Source organism: Jaculus jaculus, chromosome 9 (assembly GCF_020740685.1).
Source record: "Jaculus jaculus isolate mJacJac1 chromosome 9, mJacJac1.mat.Y.cur, whole genome shotgun sequence".
Lineage (NCBI taxonomy): Eukaryota > Metazoa > Chordata > Mammalia > Rodentia > Dipodidae > Jaculus > Jaculus jaculus.
The window spans coordinates 26,921,471-26,938,382 of NC_059110.1; the positions used below are offsets into that span (position 1 = coordinate 26,921,471).

Sequence of the window (16,912 nt, forward strand, 5' to 3'; positions counted from 1 at the left end):
ATGGCTCCTTGGATTCTGGTCTTTCACTACATGAAATAAAGAATTTTTGTCCTAACAAATTAAGAAAAGCATCAGTAAATTACCCTTGCTTTTTGTTCTCATAGTATATGGCATAACTATGCAAAAAGTAAAATTTTGTTACTAACTTTAAAATTCAGATCATGCTCTTCTTAAAGAATTATTTTTATTATTTGAGAGAGAGAGAGACAAGTAGAATGGGTGTGCCAGGGCCTTCGGCCACTGAAAATCAACTCCAGACGTATGCGCCACCTTGTGCATCTGGTTTTTATGGGTCCTGGGGAATTGAACCTGGATTCGTTGGCTTTGCAGGCAAGTGCCTTAACTGCTGAGCCATCTTTCCAGCCTGAGATCAAGCTCTTCTTTTAGGTTTTCTTTAGTTTTGCTGGGGCTGCAGAGTTATCTTAGTCACTAAAATGTTTGCCATGCATACATGTGGTCCTGAGTTTGATCCCTAGAACATATATTAAATAAAACAAAAGAAAGCTGGGCATGGTGGCTCACATCTATAATCCCAACACTCGAGAGGCTGAAGTATGAAGATCACTGTGAGTTGGAGGCCAGCGTGGGTTACAGAATTACTAAAGCCAGTTTGAAAAAGGAACACAGCTGGATGTGCTGGTGGAGGACTATAAACCTAGCTAGCACTCAGTGTAGGCACGAGAATCAGTTCAGGCCAGCCTCACCTACAAAGTGAGTTCAAGGCCAGTCTACAAGAGATACTGTCACAAGAAGAAAAAAACAAAAAAGGTAGAAAGCGAAAAAGATCCAGCCAGGTCTGGAGGTATAAACTTATAATCCCAATGCTTGGGCTGTGGAGGCAGGCGGATAGTTCCTGGCCTCACTGATCACCCCACATGGACTAGCCTATGTGCCAAGCTCCAGGCTAACCAGAGACCCTGTCTCAAAAATGGTGGATGCGCCTGAAAAAGCACCTAAGGTTGTCCTCTGGTCGGTGCCGTGCCCTTCCCTCACACTCACTTACACATTTGCACACATACACAAGCACATTGCTTTGGGGGATTCAGGGAAAAGGATCACACCATAAAGGTCTAATTAGCTCTGTGCTTAAAGCACATTAGATCAAAAGAGACAGCTAACAGGGAGAAGGAAAGGATGATGGTTCAGCTGCTCACCCCAGCAGCCAACATTGTATAAATGTTGGCTCCTAGTAAAGTTTTACAGAGCATCTCTGTCCTCAGGGGACCCCATGGCTCAAAGGCAGTTTGAATAATGCTATCACCTCACTGCTTTTTAGAGTCCAGAATTTCAGGTCCTTTCCCAGACCTGAATCAGATCCTGCATTTTAATCAGACCCTCCATTCTGATAAGATCTCCTGTGATTTATGCGTTTAATAAGCCTTGCCGAAAGCTGATTGAGTAGGTAGAAAAAGTTAATAACTACACCAATCACCGGAGAAGCCAGTAGCAAGAGAGGTAGCAAGAACAATGGAAGTCATAAGTTAAAAAAAACTTATTAGAAATTTTAATTTCAGAATGAGTTTTGCCCTTGGTCTTCTGTGTGACAAACCTCAGTGTAGATTCCCAAGTTTACAGAACTTTCTCATCTGTCCCTCGTGGCTTGCGGGTGCTTTTTCAGTAAACTGAGGACAGTTTTGTCTTTTTGCACCTGAGTGTACTCCAAACCTGGGCAGGTCTCCATGCCATCAGTGGTGGCCTCTGCACCATGTCAGGGTTATGTCTAGTAACGTGTGTTGTACCCCAAGAGACAGAGGGCAGTGACACACCACCCCGTTGCTGCTGTATCGGGTAATTCCATGGGGAAGTGTGGCTGAGGCTCAGGATGTCACATCTGCCTGGAGGCCTTTTCTGACCGGCAGTAAAAGGCTGACCAGTGTGTTCTTGCTCACGCTCTCCATGGGAGAAACACACTCCCAGTTCATGCAGAGGTGTCTACGGCTTCTTGAGCCAGACTGTGTATCCCAGGCTGGCCTGAAATTAGGGTCCCTCCCATCTCAGCCTCTTGAGTGCTGGATTTCGGGTGCAAGTCTTGAGGCCTGGCACTTTTCTTTTGATTGCACAGGAATTAGTGCAGTGTGGGAAGTACGGGCCCAGGGTCTTCTGCTGCTGTACGTGATCTCCAGACACTTTACCACTTTATACATCTGGCTTTACATGAGTACTGGGCCGTCAAACCCAGGCTGTCAGGCTTTGTGAGCAAGCACCTTTAACTGCTGAACCATCTCAACCCCTATGCTTGTATTTTCCTGTGCAGATGTAAATAACTGATAGTACACGCCTGTTATCCCACCACTTGGGAGGTAGAGACAGTAGAACAAGGAGTTGAGGTCACCCTTAGTCACATAATGAATTCAAGGCCAGCCTGAGATCCTGTCTCCCCCCAAAAAACCAAAAAACCCAAAAGCAAGCAAGCAAACAAACCTGACTCAAACCCTTTACTTTTAGATGTTGAGATAGAAGCTTTCATTATTAGTGCTGACAAATGTGGTCATAAAAAAGATTTCCATTTAAATCTCTCTTAAATTATTCACAGGAAGTGACAGTTGGGAAACCTACCAGACCCTGTCCTCGAAGTGAAAGGTCCCTCAGGGTTGTCTGGGAGATTTGTGTGGTAATCTGATAAGGACCACACTGTAATGCTCCCCCTAACCCAGCTGCTGTTGAACACACACGCCCCCCCCCCTCCTGCTTTTGTCTCTCCTCATAGCCTTTTGTTGGGCACCCCACTCGCAGCCAGACTGCCCAAGCCCTGAAATGCCGACAGCCCACCACTGTCCTCTGTCCATTCTCCACCCTCACTGGCTCCCTGCTCCCTCCCTTCTTGGTTTCACCGAGCAGACAAGGTACACATGAAAATTAAGTCACAGGGCTCATCTGAGGGTCTTGAGGCCAGAAAAAAAAAAAAGCTCAAAAAACAAAGCAAAAATGAAAAGTCAAAAACGATGGCACTTGAAATGAATTCCCACTCTTGGCTGGCATTTTACACAGATGGCAAGCCGAGTAATTTCACGCCTGATTGGTGGAAGGATTCGCCTCATCCTGCATCCTGTCATGTTTAACAATTTTTATTAAACCAAAAACTTTGATCTGAGCCAAACTCCTTTTTAAAGATGCTAGTATATGTTGAAGCATGACAAGACACACTGTGTCTTTTGGCAAGGACCTTTTAGAGTTATCCAATCTATCCCATTGACTTTTGGTAGAAAATAAATCTTCCCAAATTAAAGAGCATTGACATGGAAAGATGAAAGCAGAACTTTCTCTTGCCTCCTAGTTTAACGTAGGTAACTTCTTCAATGGATTACTTACATGATTCCTGAAATACTGTGCTATGGTTTTGTCCCTAGTGATTGGCAAGTGATCCTAAAGGGCTAAGACTTAATATAAAAGAGGCAATCAATCACTAGCATGGAATAGATCCACCCAGGGGTCATGATCCAGCCATTCTAACCCTTGGGCTTCCATCACTTAAGAAAGGGACAAGGGTGCTGGCCCGAGGCAGCTAGGACAAAGCCCTTCTACTAAAGCTATGCTTTTGTTCCTGGAGCCCTCACGACTCCCAGCAAACTTATAATTTAAGCAAGCGTGTTCATCTGCTTCCCGGAGCCTGCAGCGCGGCCATGGCAGTGGTAGGTGGGAGCAGGCCTGGCACTGGGGGTGGGTGCAGAAGTTGTGCTGAGAGGGCGCACGGGAAAACCTGGCACAGTAAGGAACGCGGATCAAATCTGTTCAGCAAGCCTGTTCACAAGGTCTGTGTGGAGTGTATTCTATTGTAGATTTTTTTTTTTTTTTTTTTGGTTTTTTGAGGTAGGGTCTCACTCTGGTCCAGGCTGACCTGGAATTAACTCTGTAGTCTCAGGGTGGCCTTGAACTCACGGCGATCCTCCTACCTCTGCTTCCCGAGTGCTGGGATTAAAGGCGTGCGCCACCATGCACAGCTATTGTAGATTTTCATAGGAGAAATATGGCTGAAGTTACTTGAAAAGAAAATCAATGATACCCTAAGGGTGTGAGGATTATCAATACTAAATACACGCGGGTGGCATGTTATATCCATGGTCCACCTGTGGTACGGGTTCAGGTCTCCTCTGTTGCTAGTCCACACTCAAGTGCGTGGATCATCACAGGTGCTGAGTGAATGTGGCCTGAGCTTCTCAAGCAGCCTGCTTGGTCTTGTCTAAGGACTGGAGCATGTACCAGACATGAATAAAGGGGCATATATCCCCCAGAGCTGGTTTAAAGCATTATATTCTCCTCTCCTGGCCAATAGCAATACTGATCCAGTTGTCAAGTACTTAATACATTCATATTACTGAAGAGTCAATAATCAAGGCCCAACATTACAAGAAACATAGGCTAGCCAGAAGATGGAGGATTGCTTATTGTACAAATGGATGAGTGCACCTTGTAATTCAAGGGAGCACCGATTCTGGAAATCGAGTTGGTCAGTCTGTTTACATTTAGGCTAAAACTGATTATTTTCACCTTAACTTCAGCCGTATCCTTCAAAGTGATAAGTGAACAGATCTAGTTTACTTTGCGTAGAGACTTAAGTTTTATCCCTGAGTGGACCACTCATCATTCCTGGTTGCGTGGTAGTGAATTTTCTACCATTAGTCCCAACCCACCCTTTAGCTCCTTTCCCAACGTGGGTGGGGACCGGGGTACCTCAGGAACACACTGTGATTACTGGTGGCACCAGTGTTGTTGAATGCACGCACCCCACAAGCGATGGTTGAGACCGGTGTTCAGGCGCACTTCCAGTACACTGAGAGCTTAGAAGCCTAAGTGGAGAATACAGCTGTGAGATGTGCACAGCAAGGAGGAGAGATTGTTCACTGTTTAGGTCCATGGATTAAAGAGCAGAGGTATGTGCCACAAATCTCTGCAGTGACAGTGACGAGGAAGTCTGTTTCTGGTGAGATTCTGTTTTGGTTTTTTTTTTTTTAACTTTTTATTCCCTCCTTCTTCCTCTTTCTCTCTTTGATTATTTTTTATTTTTTTATTTACTTATTTATTTTAGAGTGACAGACAGAGAGAGATAGATAGATAGGCAGATAGATAGATAGAGAATGGGAACGCCAGGGTCCCTAGCCACTGCAAAGGAACTCCAGATGCGTGGGCCTCTGGTGCATCTGGCTAACGTGGGACCTGGGGAATTGAGCCTCGAACTGGAGGCCTTAGGCTTGACAGGCAAGCGCTTCACCGCCAAGCCATCTCTCCAGCCCTGATTTTTTTTTTTTTTTTTTGAGGCCAGGTCTCACTACATAGCCCAGGCTGACTCTATAGCTGAGGATGACTTTGGATTCCTGACACCTTCTGAGTGCTGGGATGACAAGTATGCACCAGTATGCCTCCAGTTGAATCCTGTTTGTCCTTGCAATAATGGCCACAATAGACGTAATATTCCAAGTTAAGAGCTGAAGTTGGTACGGTGCCCCAGGTGAAGGCAGAGCTACGGTTCAGTGATGTCTGACACCCTGGTCCTTGCCCCTGCCATCGACTCTGGTATTAGGTATCATACATCCCTATCTGTAACGTAAGGAGTTCAAGCTTCACAATGGCTTGAGGGCCCTGTTAGCCTTTCATTCCTTTTCCCTGCCGCCTGGAGTATTGCCACTTTGCCCTTCAGTCTTCAGTGTCTTCCTTCGGAGGTAAGAGCTTCCTTTACTGTGTGATTGGATTCTGTGACCCTCCCAGGACTGGTTAGGTTGGAGAGCCTTTGCTTCCAGTCTCAGGGAACTGGGAATATATGAAACTAAGCTGTGCTTCCATAACTTTTTATCAGTTTGTTTCCCAGCAAGTTTGTTAGTTTCGATATCTTTATTTAATGTTATCAAAGTAGAGTGAGTGCGGGGTGTGGGGGAGGAGGTGGTGGGAGGTGCTGGTTTTCTACTTTCTGCTTTTTTACTGAGCTTCCCTTTGAGGAAGGGGATGCTGAGTCAGGTCTCTATGGGGGAAAGGTTCAGGATTTTTGACACCCTCAGGCCTAGGACGTTACTCTGGCCTATTGGGAGGAGACTAGGATCTTGAGCCAAGCAGCTGATGGCTTCAGCTTAGCGCTCAGGATTCTCCCCGAGAGGGCGGCCATTCAAAGGCGGAGAGGGGCGTCTCATGCCACAGAAGGCCTTGGCTTGGGCTCCACACTCTGGCTGCTGGAGCTGGCAGGCTGGGGAGTCAGTTAACAGGTGCCAACAGGCTGCCGTTGCACCCTGGCTGAAAGCAGGAAGTGAAATAAAATTGGGTCATTTTATCCTCCTGGGAGGTCGATTTCTTTAGATAATGACATTCCCGAACCCACCTAAGAATTCTGGGTGTGTCTCCAACTTCAAACCCTCCCTTAAAATCCCCGCACTTTCAGAAGGAGGATACGGCATTGCTAATCAAATAATCTTTTTATTATTATTTATTATTATTATTATTATTATTATTTTTGCCATCTGCACGGGCAGGCGAAGTTTTCCATTGCTTTGCTGCACTTGGGAAGTTTGAGCTGCCTCCGCTGCGGGGCCCGAGGAGGGCGGGGCTCGCGCTGTCCAATGAGGCGCCTCCAGCGCGCGGCGAGCCAATCGGCTGCGGGCGGAGCGCCTGCTCGGGGATCCCGGCAATAGCCACGCAGCCCCTTTTATTGTTCGCGGAGTCCTGCGGCTCCCAGCGCTTCCCACTCGGGCGGGAGGGCAAGTGGGCGGTTTACGATGCTCCACTGTGCCCGGGACCAGAGAGCTGAACCCTTTGATTCCTCCCGAGTAACCTGTGTGGGTGAACTTTAAACTGTGGGGGGAGGGGCTGGGGAGGGGGGGGGATGCTGCTCCACGCCAGGGTGAGGAGTTAGCTCCTTCTGCAGGAGAAAGGCTGGCTTTCTGGCTGCTGGAGGGCGGGAGGGCAAAGATGCCCTGCAGAGGCGTAGGATTCCAGTTGGGGATGCTAGGGACGCACCAAAGAGTCGGAGTGCCTTGGCTTGTCTTCACGAAGTCCTGAAAAAGTGTGCCTGAAATGACCATTCTGCTTCGTTTTTTTTTCCCTAAGAGGTTGTACTTGTATTTATTGTTATTGTTGTTATTATTTTATCATTATTATTTTACCCCTGGACATCCCTCACCCCAGAAATTGGGTTCCACAATGTGGCAGGGTAGAACATTTTGTTTAAAAAAAAATTTTTTTTTTTTTTCGTGAGGCTTCATTTTCCTTTTCGGGGGACACAGAAAGCAGTCTTTTGCACAATGCCTGCCTGACTCCCAACGTTATCTGAATACGTGGGAAGGAGCAGGCTCGTTTTCAAGGACCCGGGCCAATTTTGAAAGCGAGCTTTTTGTTTGTTGGGTAGCCCTTTGTCTCCAGAGGATTTTGATGTGAAGAAGATGAAAAAGGAAGGCTCTTCAGGTCCCTTCAGACTCAAGCCAAACCCCGGTTCTCTCTCACGTGCTGTGAGTTGGATAAATTTCTCCTCCTTGTCCAGGCAGACAAAGAGACTGTTTCGCAGTGATGGAGAGCTGTCTGTCTGTGGGCAGCAGGTGGAAGGACATGATGAGAACTGGATATACAGAACCCAGCCCAGAAAAGGTGACTTGATTTGTGTTTTCAAATGTCAACCATTTTTTTAAAAAAGTTTGTTATATAGAATTCTTTGTTTCTCTCAGTGATTTCTTGTCATGATCTTTGCCCCACCAGGAGTTTCTTTTTGTTTTTTTTTTTGTATTGGCACTTGGCATCATTCATTTGTTTCTGTGTCTATAGTTAAAGTGGTTCTCCAAGTAGATTCACCTTGAGATGGTACCCTTTCCAGAAGGATCAAGAGCTGTTATTTGCCTTGGTGCCCTCCCTCCTGTCCCGAGTCCACACGCTCCTGCGACTTGTGTGAAGTTTCATGGGAAGCCACCACTGGTCTGGCTGTCTGGGGTGAGGTCTGATCTGTTTTCTGACATGACAAGGAGAAAGCTTTTCATCTTCTAGAAGACAAGTGAGTTCCTGGGACACATGAGTTAGGCAGGTGTAGATATGACATAGAAGAGATGGACGCACATGGGGTCTCCCTTTGATATCTTGGCCAAAAAGAGTTTTGGATTTCAATCAAGTTCTTTTCTGACCAGTGTTGGTGTCTGTTCTCAGATGGGGCAGGTTATGCTTCTGTAGAAGCTAAGGAAAAATACAGTCCTGCTGGGGGAAGAGAATGAGAGAGAGAAATATTTTGAAATTCCTTAATACTCCTTATTTACTGTGTAAAACATCCGACTTCTGCCTGATCGGCTGTTTGCTGTAGGGACAGAACTGTTAAGCTATAAAATGCTGTCTGCATTCGATGCTGTGGCAAAGCCCCGTAGGGAAGCGCTATTTACAGAGTCCAGATCAGTCCCCATGGCTTGAGTTCAACCTGTATATTCACATCCTTCCCCTACCAAGAGAAACCTTGCTGGACTCTCACAGGGATCTGTTCTTCCTCTGCTTTTGGGATCAAAACTGCTGAAATGTGAGGGAATTCACTGGGCTAACTATATGCCCATTGGTACATAATTATTTTGTGTAGACTGAGAATTTAGCTCAGTCCTTCTTCTGGGACAGCGAGTGTTAAACCATCTGTGCTTGTCGATTAAACTACGACACAGGACGTACTAGATGATCCGCTTTGAAGGTATCAGTTGTCTGTTGTGGTGGTTGACAGTGGTCCACTGAGGAGCTGTAGCTCATGACTTTTGAGTTCAGGGTTGGACAAGGCATTCATTTGTGCTTTCTGGCCGGGGCTGCACAGTTAAGTCTGTGCACTTGGCTTTTCTAAATGAGGAATAAGCTGAGGTTTGGGTCAGTGGTTGGGTGTATTGTTTGAAGCAAAAATGTTTGCAGGGTGGACACAGTAGTGCTGTGGTTTCAAGAGGGTGTAGCTTGGACTCTTGGCCTTTGCCAAGGGTTGCTTCTCAGGACTTGTTTGAAGTCAGTGTCTGTCAAGTTTCTGTTGGGAGACTGGAGACCGTGTGCACACGAGCATGCGCCTTTAGGACTGCCACTGTGGATGGTCTTGTGGATTAACATTAAAAGGCAATAGACTGTGGTTTTGTATGCATTAGTTTTAATTGGGAAATGAAGCAAGTACTCTGCACTTGATTTGTAGAAAATAAAGAAGTCATTGTTAAGAACAAGGACAACTTCTAAAGGGAAAGGAAGACTTGTTTATGCAGCAATAGAAAAGATCGTGCCCTTTATCCCTTCATATAAGAGGGGGCACAGTTGCCTTGTGAAAATAAATGAAGGTGTGTTACAGTGTGTAAATTCATATGGTTCTTAAAAATAATCAGGCATGAATAAATACTATCAGGTTGACATGCAGAGTTAGGGGAAATCCTTAAAAAGCTGGGCTACACATCAACATTCATGGTATTATATTCTGTTTTCACATTTGAGTTACAAAAGCAAATTGGCTCACATCCTTGACATATTGTCTCAGGGGCATGTTATAACAGTTGGCCTTTATTCCACATAATTCCTTCCTTTGGAGAAAACTTAGAAGTGACATTTGTTTATACTGGCAGATCAAAAGAGGGGTATGTCTTTAAGAAAAACGTAAAGTTGAAGGTGTTTTTTGTTGTTGCTGTTCGTTGGTTCTCTAGAAGTATCAAAGAAGCTCAAACTGTAGCCAGGACCCGCTGCCAGCGTGCAGGGTGCACGGTGTCCATATTAGGATGTGGTTGCAAATCAAAATGTGAGGGAGACATGGTGGAGTGAGGGAGGGCTCTTTGCAGCGTCCCAGACCACTTGCAAACTAATCCACTGAACTTCTGCTTTTCTCCTCAAGCCCAGGTAGCATGGACGAGCACAGGTCTGAAACCCTGCTGTCCTCCTCCCTTCCCCACCACCTTTAGTGGAGAAGTGAAGGGGCAGCTGTAACCTGAAGTCAACCTTGCACCCCCGTAGGGTCTGGCTGGTGGGACGGCTGGCTCTGCTGCTTCCTGTCAAGGCCAGACTGCTGCCTGTTCTGCCCACTGCCTCCAGTTAACACAGCTGTGCACAGTTCATTCACGGGATCCCACTGTCAGGTCAAAGAGTAAGGGGTATAAGACACACTGACTTTCACAGAGCAGAAGGTCTTTTATAGGGAATTTCTAGGTTGGTCAGTAGCAATCATGTGTTTCTATATAATTTAAAAAAAAACAAACATTTATTTATTTGTGTGTGTGAGAGACAATATGAATATGGGCATAACAGGGCTTCTAGCCACTCCAAATGAACTCCAGATGCATGTGCTATGTTGTGCATGTGGGGCCTGGGGAATCGAACCTGGGTCCTTTGGCTTTGCTGGCAAGTAACTTAACTACTATACCATCTCTCCAGCCCTTCTTCTTTTCTTTTAATCTAACTTATTTATTTATTTATATTTAAGAGAGAGATAGAATGGGTGCACCAGGGCCTCTAGCCACTGCAAACGAATTCCAGATGCCTGTGCCATCTTGTTTATCTGGCTTATGTGGGTACTGGGAAATCAAACCTGAGTCCTCAGGCTTTGCGGGCAAGCACCTTAACCTCTAAGTCATCTCTCCAGCCCTTCTATGGAATTATTCTTGAGGAGGTACATCCCTACAGAAAATCTACAGCTTTAACATTTGACTTTGGTACTTAACATTCAAGGACCTACAGAGAAAGCGAGAACATTCAAGATTGTCTTTTATAAGATTAGAAGTGACTGATAGTATCTCTACTACACTACTTTTTCCTGAGCTTAAAAAGTTATCAGAAAATAGGTATTGATAGGTCCAAAGCATTCACCAGGAAGCACTTAGACTTTTATTTTGGTCCAGCATGTTAACATGTTTGATAACTCTCATATTGACATGCATGTTGCAAGAGGTAGGAAGGAAGTGGTTAGCCCATTATGCTGGTATGCTCTCCAGTAGGTAGTACCTGGTGTTTCAACCCAGTGCTCTATAAAATCCAGAATGAGAAACATTTTCTTCTTAAGTATGAAATTCAGTGAGTCATGCCTGATCCCCTTAGATGCTTGTGTGGTAAAGGGGGCCAGTGTAGGAAAGATATAGTTGTCATGGAGTTCTTTAGTGGAGGAATACTTGCTGAGCACTGGGTACAGAATAATAGTAATAGTAATAATAGACAATCATATAATGATGATGGTGATAACAGAGCATCAGCGCACACATCCTTCCTGAAATCATGGACTTTAGATTAAATGGAGAAGCGTGGAAGGCCTCTGAGAGGGAATTTACAAGAAGATCCCAAGAAAATTGCAAAAAAAAGTGTGACATGACTGGCTTAGAGAGAGCGTAGACTTTCTCCTGTTTGTGGCCCTTCTGATGGCAGTATTGAGTGAGTGTGTCGTCCCCAGCTCTGTAGAAGGTTCTTGAAAACCAGTGGCCAGTGCTTTTTCTGTGTTTCCCTTTTCTTGCTCACGGAAATAAAAGCAAAGAGTTGGGATAATAACGGGAGTCTCTTCTCATTGTGCAGAGCTCGCTTTTGCTGTGTCTCCTTTTTGCTCAGCAAAGGCGTGATTGATGACCCTAGAATTGGCAGGTTTGCAGATAGAGAGGGTAATTGGCATGCAAAGCCTGGTTTTAGACAATGTTTTCATTCTCGCTATGTTGTCATCATCTGGACTTAGTAATTTACCAAATTTAACTTGTTTGGATTTCAGTGCTCCATGTAACTTCAGAAATGGGGCCAGGGATGTGAGTCTTTGGCAGAGTGTGTCCTAACAATGAGACCCCATGTCCAATTCCCCAGCATCACCTGCCCTCCTCTGTTGTGCCCTCAAAAGCCAGAGAAAATGGCTTCAGTAGGAATCAAGGATAGAAATTAATTTGTATACCAGATAATCAATCCTTGTTTGTAGGAACTGGCTGTAGGTAAAGTAATTTCATCCAATATCCCTTCTAAGAGGAGAATTGCAGAGAACAGAATTTGTGCACACATTAAATTAGCAATGACTTTACAAATCATAATGGGAAAAAAATGGCTTGGAAGACCAGAACAGCAAGTTCAAGAGCCTGTTTCCATATAAATAACTGCTTTATTTTTTTATAATAAAAATAATCTTTAAAATTATGGGACTTAATAGTTCTGGCATTAAGAAAGCTTAAAGGGCATCAGTAATTATATTAAAATTAGCATTCCAAATTTGTGATTAAAATTAAATTAAAAAGTTTTATTTATTGTAAGGGTCACTCTGTATATTGGAAAAAGAACTAAATGGATTTCTGTTTTAACAAGACAGATAAGACAGATATTCTGTGTGCACTGAATGTGATGTTTTCCTTCTGTACTTCCTAATGAAGTTGACATACTGTGAACGAGACAAACAGTGAGTGCCACTTAATATTTTATCTGGTCCATTGGGACTGCCTTTTGCTGACCTTTTCATTAGTTTTTTTTTTTTTTCTTTTCTTTTTTTTTTCTTTTGGAGTTGGCAATTTCTGTTGCTCCACTACCTTGCTTAATTGCAAGAAAAAAAAAGGACCTTTTTTGGTCATTAGATTGTGGAGGTTCTAGAGAAATGATGTTTTGCTTAATAACGTTCCTTTACTAAGGTTAAAAGAAGTTGGTAGGCTTGTTTTGTCAACTTGATGCCCACTTACATGGCTAGAAGTCTTCCTGGCTGCTGAGGAAACAGCTTCCTGCCAGGCAGCCCCAGTTTGCAGTGAATAACCTTTGTTCTTTTTCACTGAGATGTCTCTACTGAATTTTGAACACTTTTGAAAATCATTCTTCTTAGGTTGGAGAGATGGCTCAGTGGTTAAAGGCTCTTGCTTGCAAAGCCTGCTGAACTAGGTTTGATTTCTCAGAACCCACATAAAGCCATATGCACAAAGTGCTATATGTTTCTGGAGTTCCTTTGTTTGTAGAGGCAAGGGGCCTTGGTGTGTATGTGTGTGTGTGTGTGTGTGTGTGTGTGTGTAAGCATGCATGTGTATGTATGGGCATGGCAGGGTCTCTTGCTGTTGCAAAGGAATGCCTGATGTATAAGGCACCTTTTTTGGAGGCGTTGTGGGGGGGAGTATGGCTTTACTTGGGTGCTGGGACATTGAACACGGGCTATCAGGCTGTACAAGCAGACACCTCTAACTGCAGATCCATCTCCCAGCTCCAAATTGGCATTTTTTAAAAATCCAAATGATAATATTTCCTATCCAAACTCCACTCTCGTCTTGCTAGTTTTATCTCGTAGGGGTTCATTGTGCTTGCTCTCATCTGTCTGTCCTTCCATAGCTTACATCTTCAGTTCCTCTTTGGACTTCTGAACGTTCCTCTTTCCCCTCTTCCCGCCTCCACTCTTGCTGCACTTTCATTCATCCTTCAATCTACGTGCTTTCCAGAGTGAGCTTTCTAAGTTACAAATGCACTTAAGCGACTCGTTGGGGCTCCCTATCACCTACAGAAAGTAGACCGTATCATTTATTTTATTTTATTTTTTTTGAGGTAGTGTCTCACTGTAGCCCAGGCTGACCTAGAACTCATTATGTAGTCTCAGGGTGGCCTCGAACTCACAGCAGTCCTCCTACCTCTGCCTCCCGAGTGCTGGGATTAAAGGCGTGCGCCACATGCCCAGCTGACCATATCATTTAACATGGCATGGGAACCAGTATGCTTGGCCTCTCGCTCATGCCCTCACCCCTTTAACTGCAGCGCACTTACTGCGCTTTCACAGCTCCTGGAATCTGCACGGCATTCCCTCCTGTTCCCATTCCTTGAACCAGGATGTTGCAGTTCCTCCTCTGCCTGTTGACGTCCTACTTAACCTTCCGAACTCCCTGTAGAGCTCAGGACCGTCTTCCTCTATCTCCCCCGGGGCAGAGCTGATTACTCCCTTGTCTGGTCTTTCTCCACTTCCCTCATCCCCCTGTAATTGCATTTATCACACACTGGATTGTACTTGTTTACTTGTCTGTGTTTGGAACTTGGCAGTGAACTCTTGTAGGACAGAGACCTGATCCCGGCTCCTCCCCTCCTCCACAGTGCCGTGGGCTGCAAGTGGCTGCTGGACGGGAGAGCATAATCGCGCGTGCATGGAGCTGCTTGCACACTCCAGTGTGCCAGATGCCTTGCACATGTGGGTCGGAGAATGATGTGTTATGTAACGTGATGTGCTCGCTCTTTGAGCTTTTTATGAGTGCAGCAGACATGAGGGTTCACTTCGTAGGAACCTGTTTTTGGTGGCATCGTACTGCTCACTGCCGCTGCTCTCAGGCTGCGGATGTGAATATTGACTTGCAGCTGCTTTGATTAACGAGTGAAGCTGACTTCAGTGCGCAGAGATGAGGTGTAGAGAGATGGATCCAGAGCCTGGTTCGGAGAGCCCAGTTCCCTGCCTGCACTCTTGTGAGACCTGGGCAAATCCTAACACAGCATTGGTGATTCTGTGCGTAGATCCTATTTTAAATATTTTATTCTCTATTCACTTATTTATGAGAGAGAGAGAGAGACAGAGAGAGAGAGCACACAAACACGTGAATGGGCACACCAGGGCCTCTAGGCACTGCAAACTCTAGACACATGCACCACCTCATGCATCTGGCTTGTATGGGTCCTGGGGAATTGAACCTGGTTCCATAGGCTTCACATGCAAATTTCTTAACTTGCTAAGCCATCTCTCCAGCCCAGTGATCCTATTTTACATGGTCACATTTTTCTCTCATCCTTTTATATCCTCTATCCCTTTCCCCAAACCACTTCCCATCATCCCATATTGGTACTTTCTGTACTAGTTTCAGATATTACCTGTCTCTTCTAGTTGGAATTCAACCTCCCAGACTGAGGAAATCTGTGTCAGTTTGATAGCCAGCGTTTCTTCAAGCCTGACATAGCAAGACGTTCAACATATTTTACTTGGAGGAATGAGTAATGGCCAAGTGGTGCAAATGCTGGTCAGGACCTCTGGGTGGTTTGTTTCTGTCATCTGCTAATTGTGTGGCTTGGAGCAAGTCGCATAATACCCTTAAACTCTGGCCTTCATTTATGTAAAATGGGATACAACCAAGTCATTATATGGATCTGTAGCCAGGTACACTTTGTTAAATGAAAACTTTTTTAATAAGTTTTTTTTTTAGATACTAGTCACCTTATAACTTGAATCTGGTTATCTTTAATGGTCATGGGCCATTGGGTGTAATCTCTTCACTATCAACAGCTCAGTGAGTCAGAACTGTATCTGTACTGAGATAGCTTAGACACCGTTGAATTGTCCTTGGAGAAATAAGTGTTGTTGGAGTAGGTACATAATCTAGTAACTCACGTGGAAGTTATGTTTTTTATGTGACCCTCCCAGGAATTTATACTTCAGTGTTCATGCAGATCCTGAGATGAACAAAATACTAAATTAAAGGTCATGGCTGACTCAAGCAGCTCACGAAGAATTGTTAGCATTAGTGGACAAAGTGCTTATCAGGGCTGGACACCACAAATAACGCCTTACCTGTGCATGTGGATGCCAGCGGACACTCTCAGGTGCCATTCTTTAAGAATGCCATCCCACTCCCTTTTTGAGATAGGGCCTCTCATTGGCCTGAAACTCATCGGTTAAGCTGGCCTGGCTGTCCAGTGAGCCTCAGGGTTCTACCTGTCAATGTCTTCCAGGTGATAAGCACCCATCACCATGCCTGGCTTTTCTGTGTGGGTTCTGGAGATCCAACTCAGGTGTCCATGCTTGTGAGGCAAGCACTTTACTGACTGAGCCTTCCCTCCAGCTCCCATCTGTGACTTTCAAAGATACAGTCAAACTCGATCCAGCGTTAGGAGAGGCAAGGGGTCGTTGCCTTAGGTCCATGGTGATCACTGCCTTACTGCATGTGATTTGACAACTTCTGAACACCAACCCCCGTACTGTTCATACATGGTCCCCTGCCTGGTGAGAGGCTGCAGGTGCTGCCTCTGACTCCTGTGATGTCTGTGGCCAGTCCTGCCCAGCGTGTACCACTCCTCTCCTCCCTGCCGTCCTTCGGCATGCCAGCGTTCCCTGTCATTTCAAGGCCGATGTTTAACGACTGATTGGTAAGCCCGATAGTAAACTCACTGTTATTCTTGCTAAAAACCTGTTGCCGAGCTGCTTTTCCCAACACTTTGGGTATTTAAACATGCCAGATAAATAGTGTTTGCCTAGTGAGCAGCTGTCTGAGACCAGCTTCCCCAGGGGAAGAAGGGAGTGTTTGCTCCGTGAGTTTCCTAGCCGGCACCTCTCACGCCAGTAGCACCCACATACCTCTTGTGTCCTGTCATCTTCTGTGATGGCACACTGGGGACTCTTGCATTTGGAGAGCTCCATTTGCTCACAAGGCTTGGTGTCAAGCAATCTTCTGAAAATGCCACACCAAGGAGCAAGTCTGTCCTAAGTGTGGCTTGGAAATGGCTTATGTTGGTGCGGTCCCCTGGAGTGGAGAGTCCCATGGGGGCTCTTCCTAGAGCGGGCATTCATTAGGCGTGGCCTCTACTCTGCCATTTCCATGCTCTCTCATTTTTGTTAAAGACCGTTCTGGGAATGATAACAAGTGTGGAAGACAGTGGGAGAAGTAACACAATGCAGGGAGGAAGGAATGGGCTACAAGAAGAAATTATGCACCACTGTCTTGCTGTGTCTGCTCCCCTTTGCTGAGAGGTGGGGGTTCCCCTCATCTTCTCAGTCAGTAAAGGAAGGCTCATCTCATTGCCAGTGTCTTGGTCACATACTGCTTGGATGACATTCTGTGCTTCAGGTATTTGGGTATTTTAAAAAACATGGCTGAAGGGCTGGAGAGATGGCTTAGTGCTTAAGGAGCTTGCCTGTGAAGCCTAAGGACCCACGTTCTACTCTCCAGACCCCAAGTTAGCCAGATGGACAAAGGTGAGGCAAGTGCAAGGTCTCACATGCCCACTAGGTGGCGCAAGCAGCTGGAGTTCAATTGCAGTGGCTGAGGCCCTGGTGCGCCAATTCTCTCTCTCTCTAAAATAA

The 16,912-nt window shown here is 45.4% G+C and overlaps 1 protein-coding gene across 2 annotated transcripts in view; it reads left to right on the plus strand.

Annotated features, from left to right (window-relative positions):
• The first annotated feature begins 6,833 nt into the window (after positions 1-6,833).
• The window catches only part of Nhsl1 (NHS like 1), a 153,847-nt gene continuing 143,768 nt past the window's right edge, over positions 6,834-16,912 (plus strand). For both annotated transcript variants that reach the window (XM_045158314.1, XM_045158315.1), the window contains exon 1: positions 6,834-7,560. In XM_045158314.1, coding sequence (XP_045014249.1) covers positions 7,359-7,560 — 202 coding nt within the window. In that variant the 5' untranslated portion in view covers positions 6,834-7,358. The remainder of the gene's footprint in view (positions 7,561-16,912) is intronic.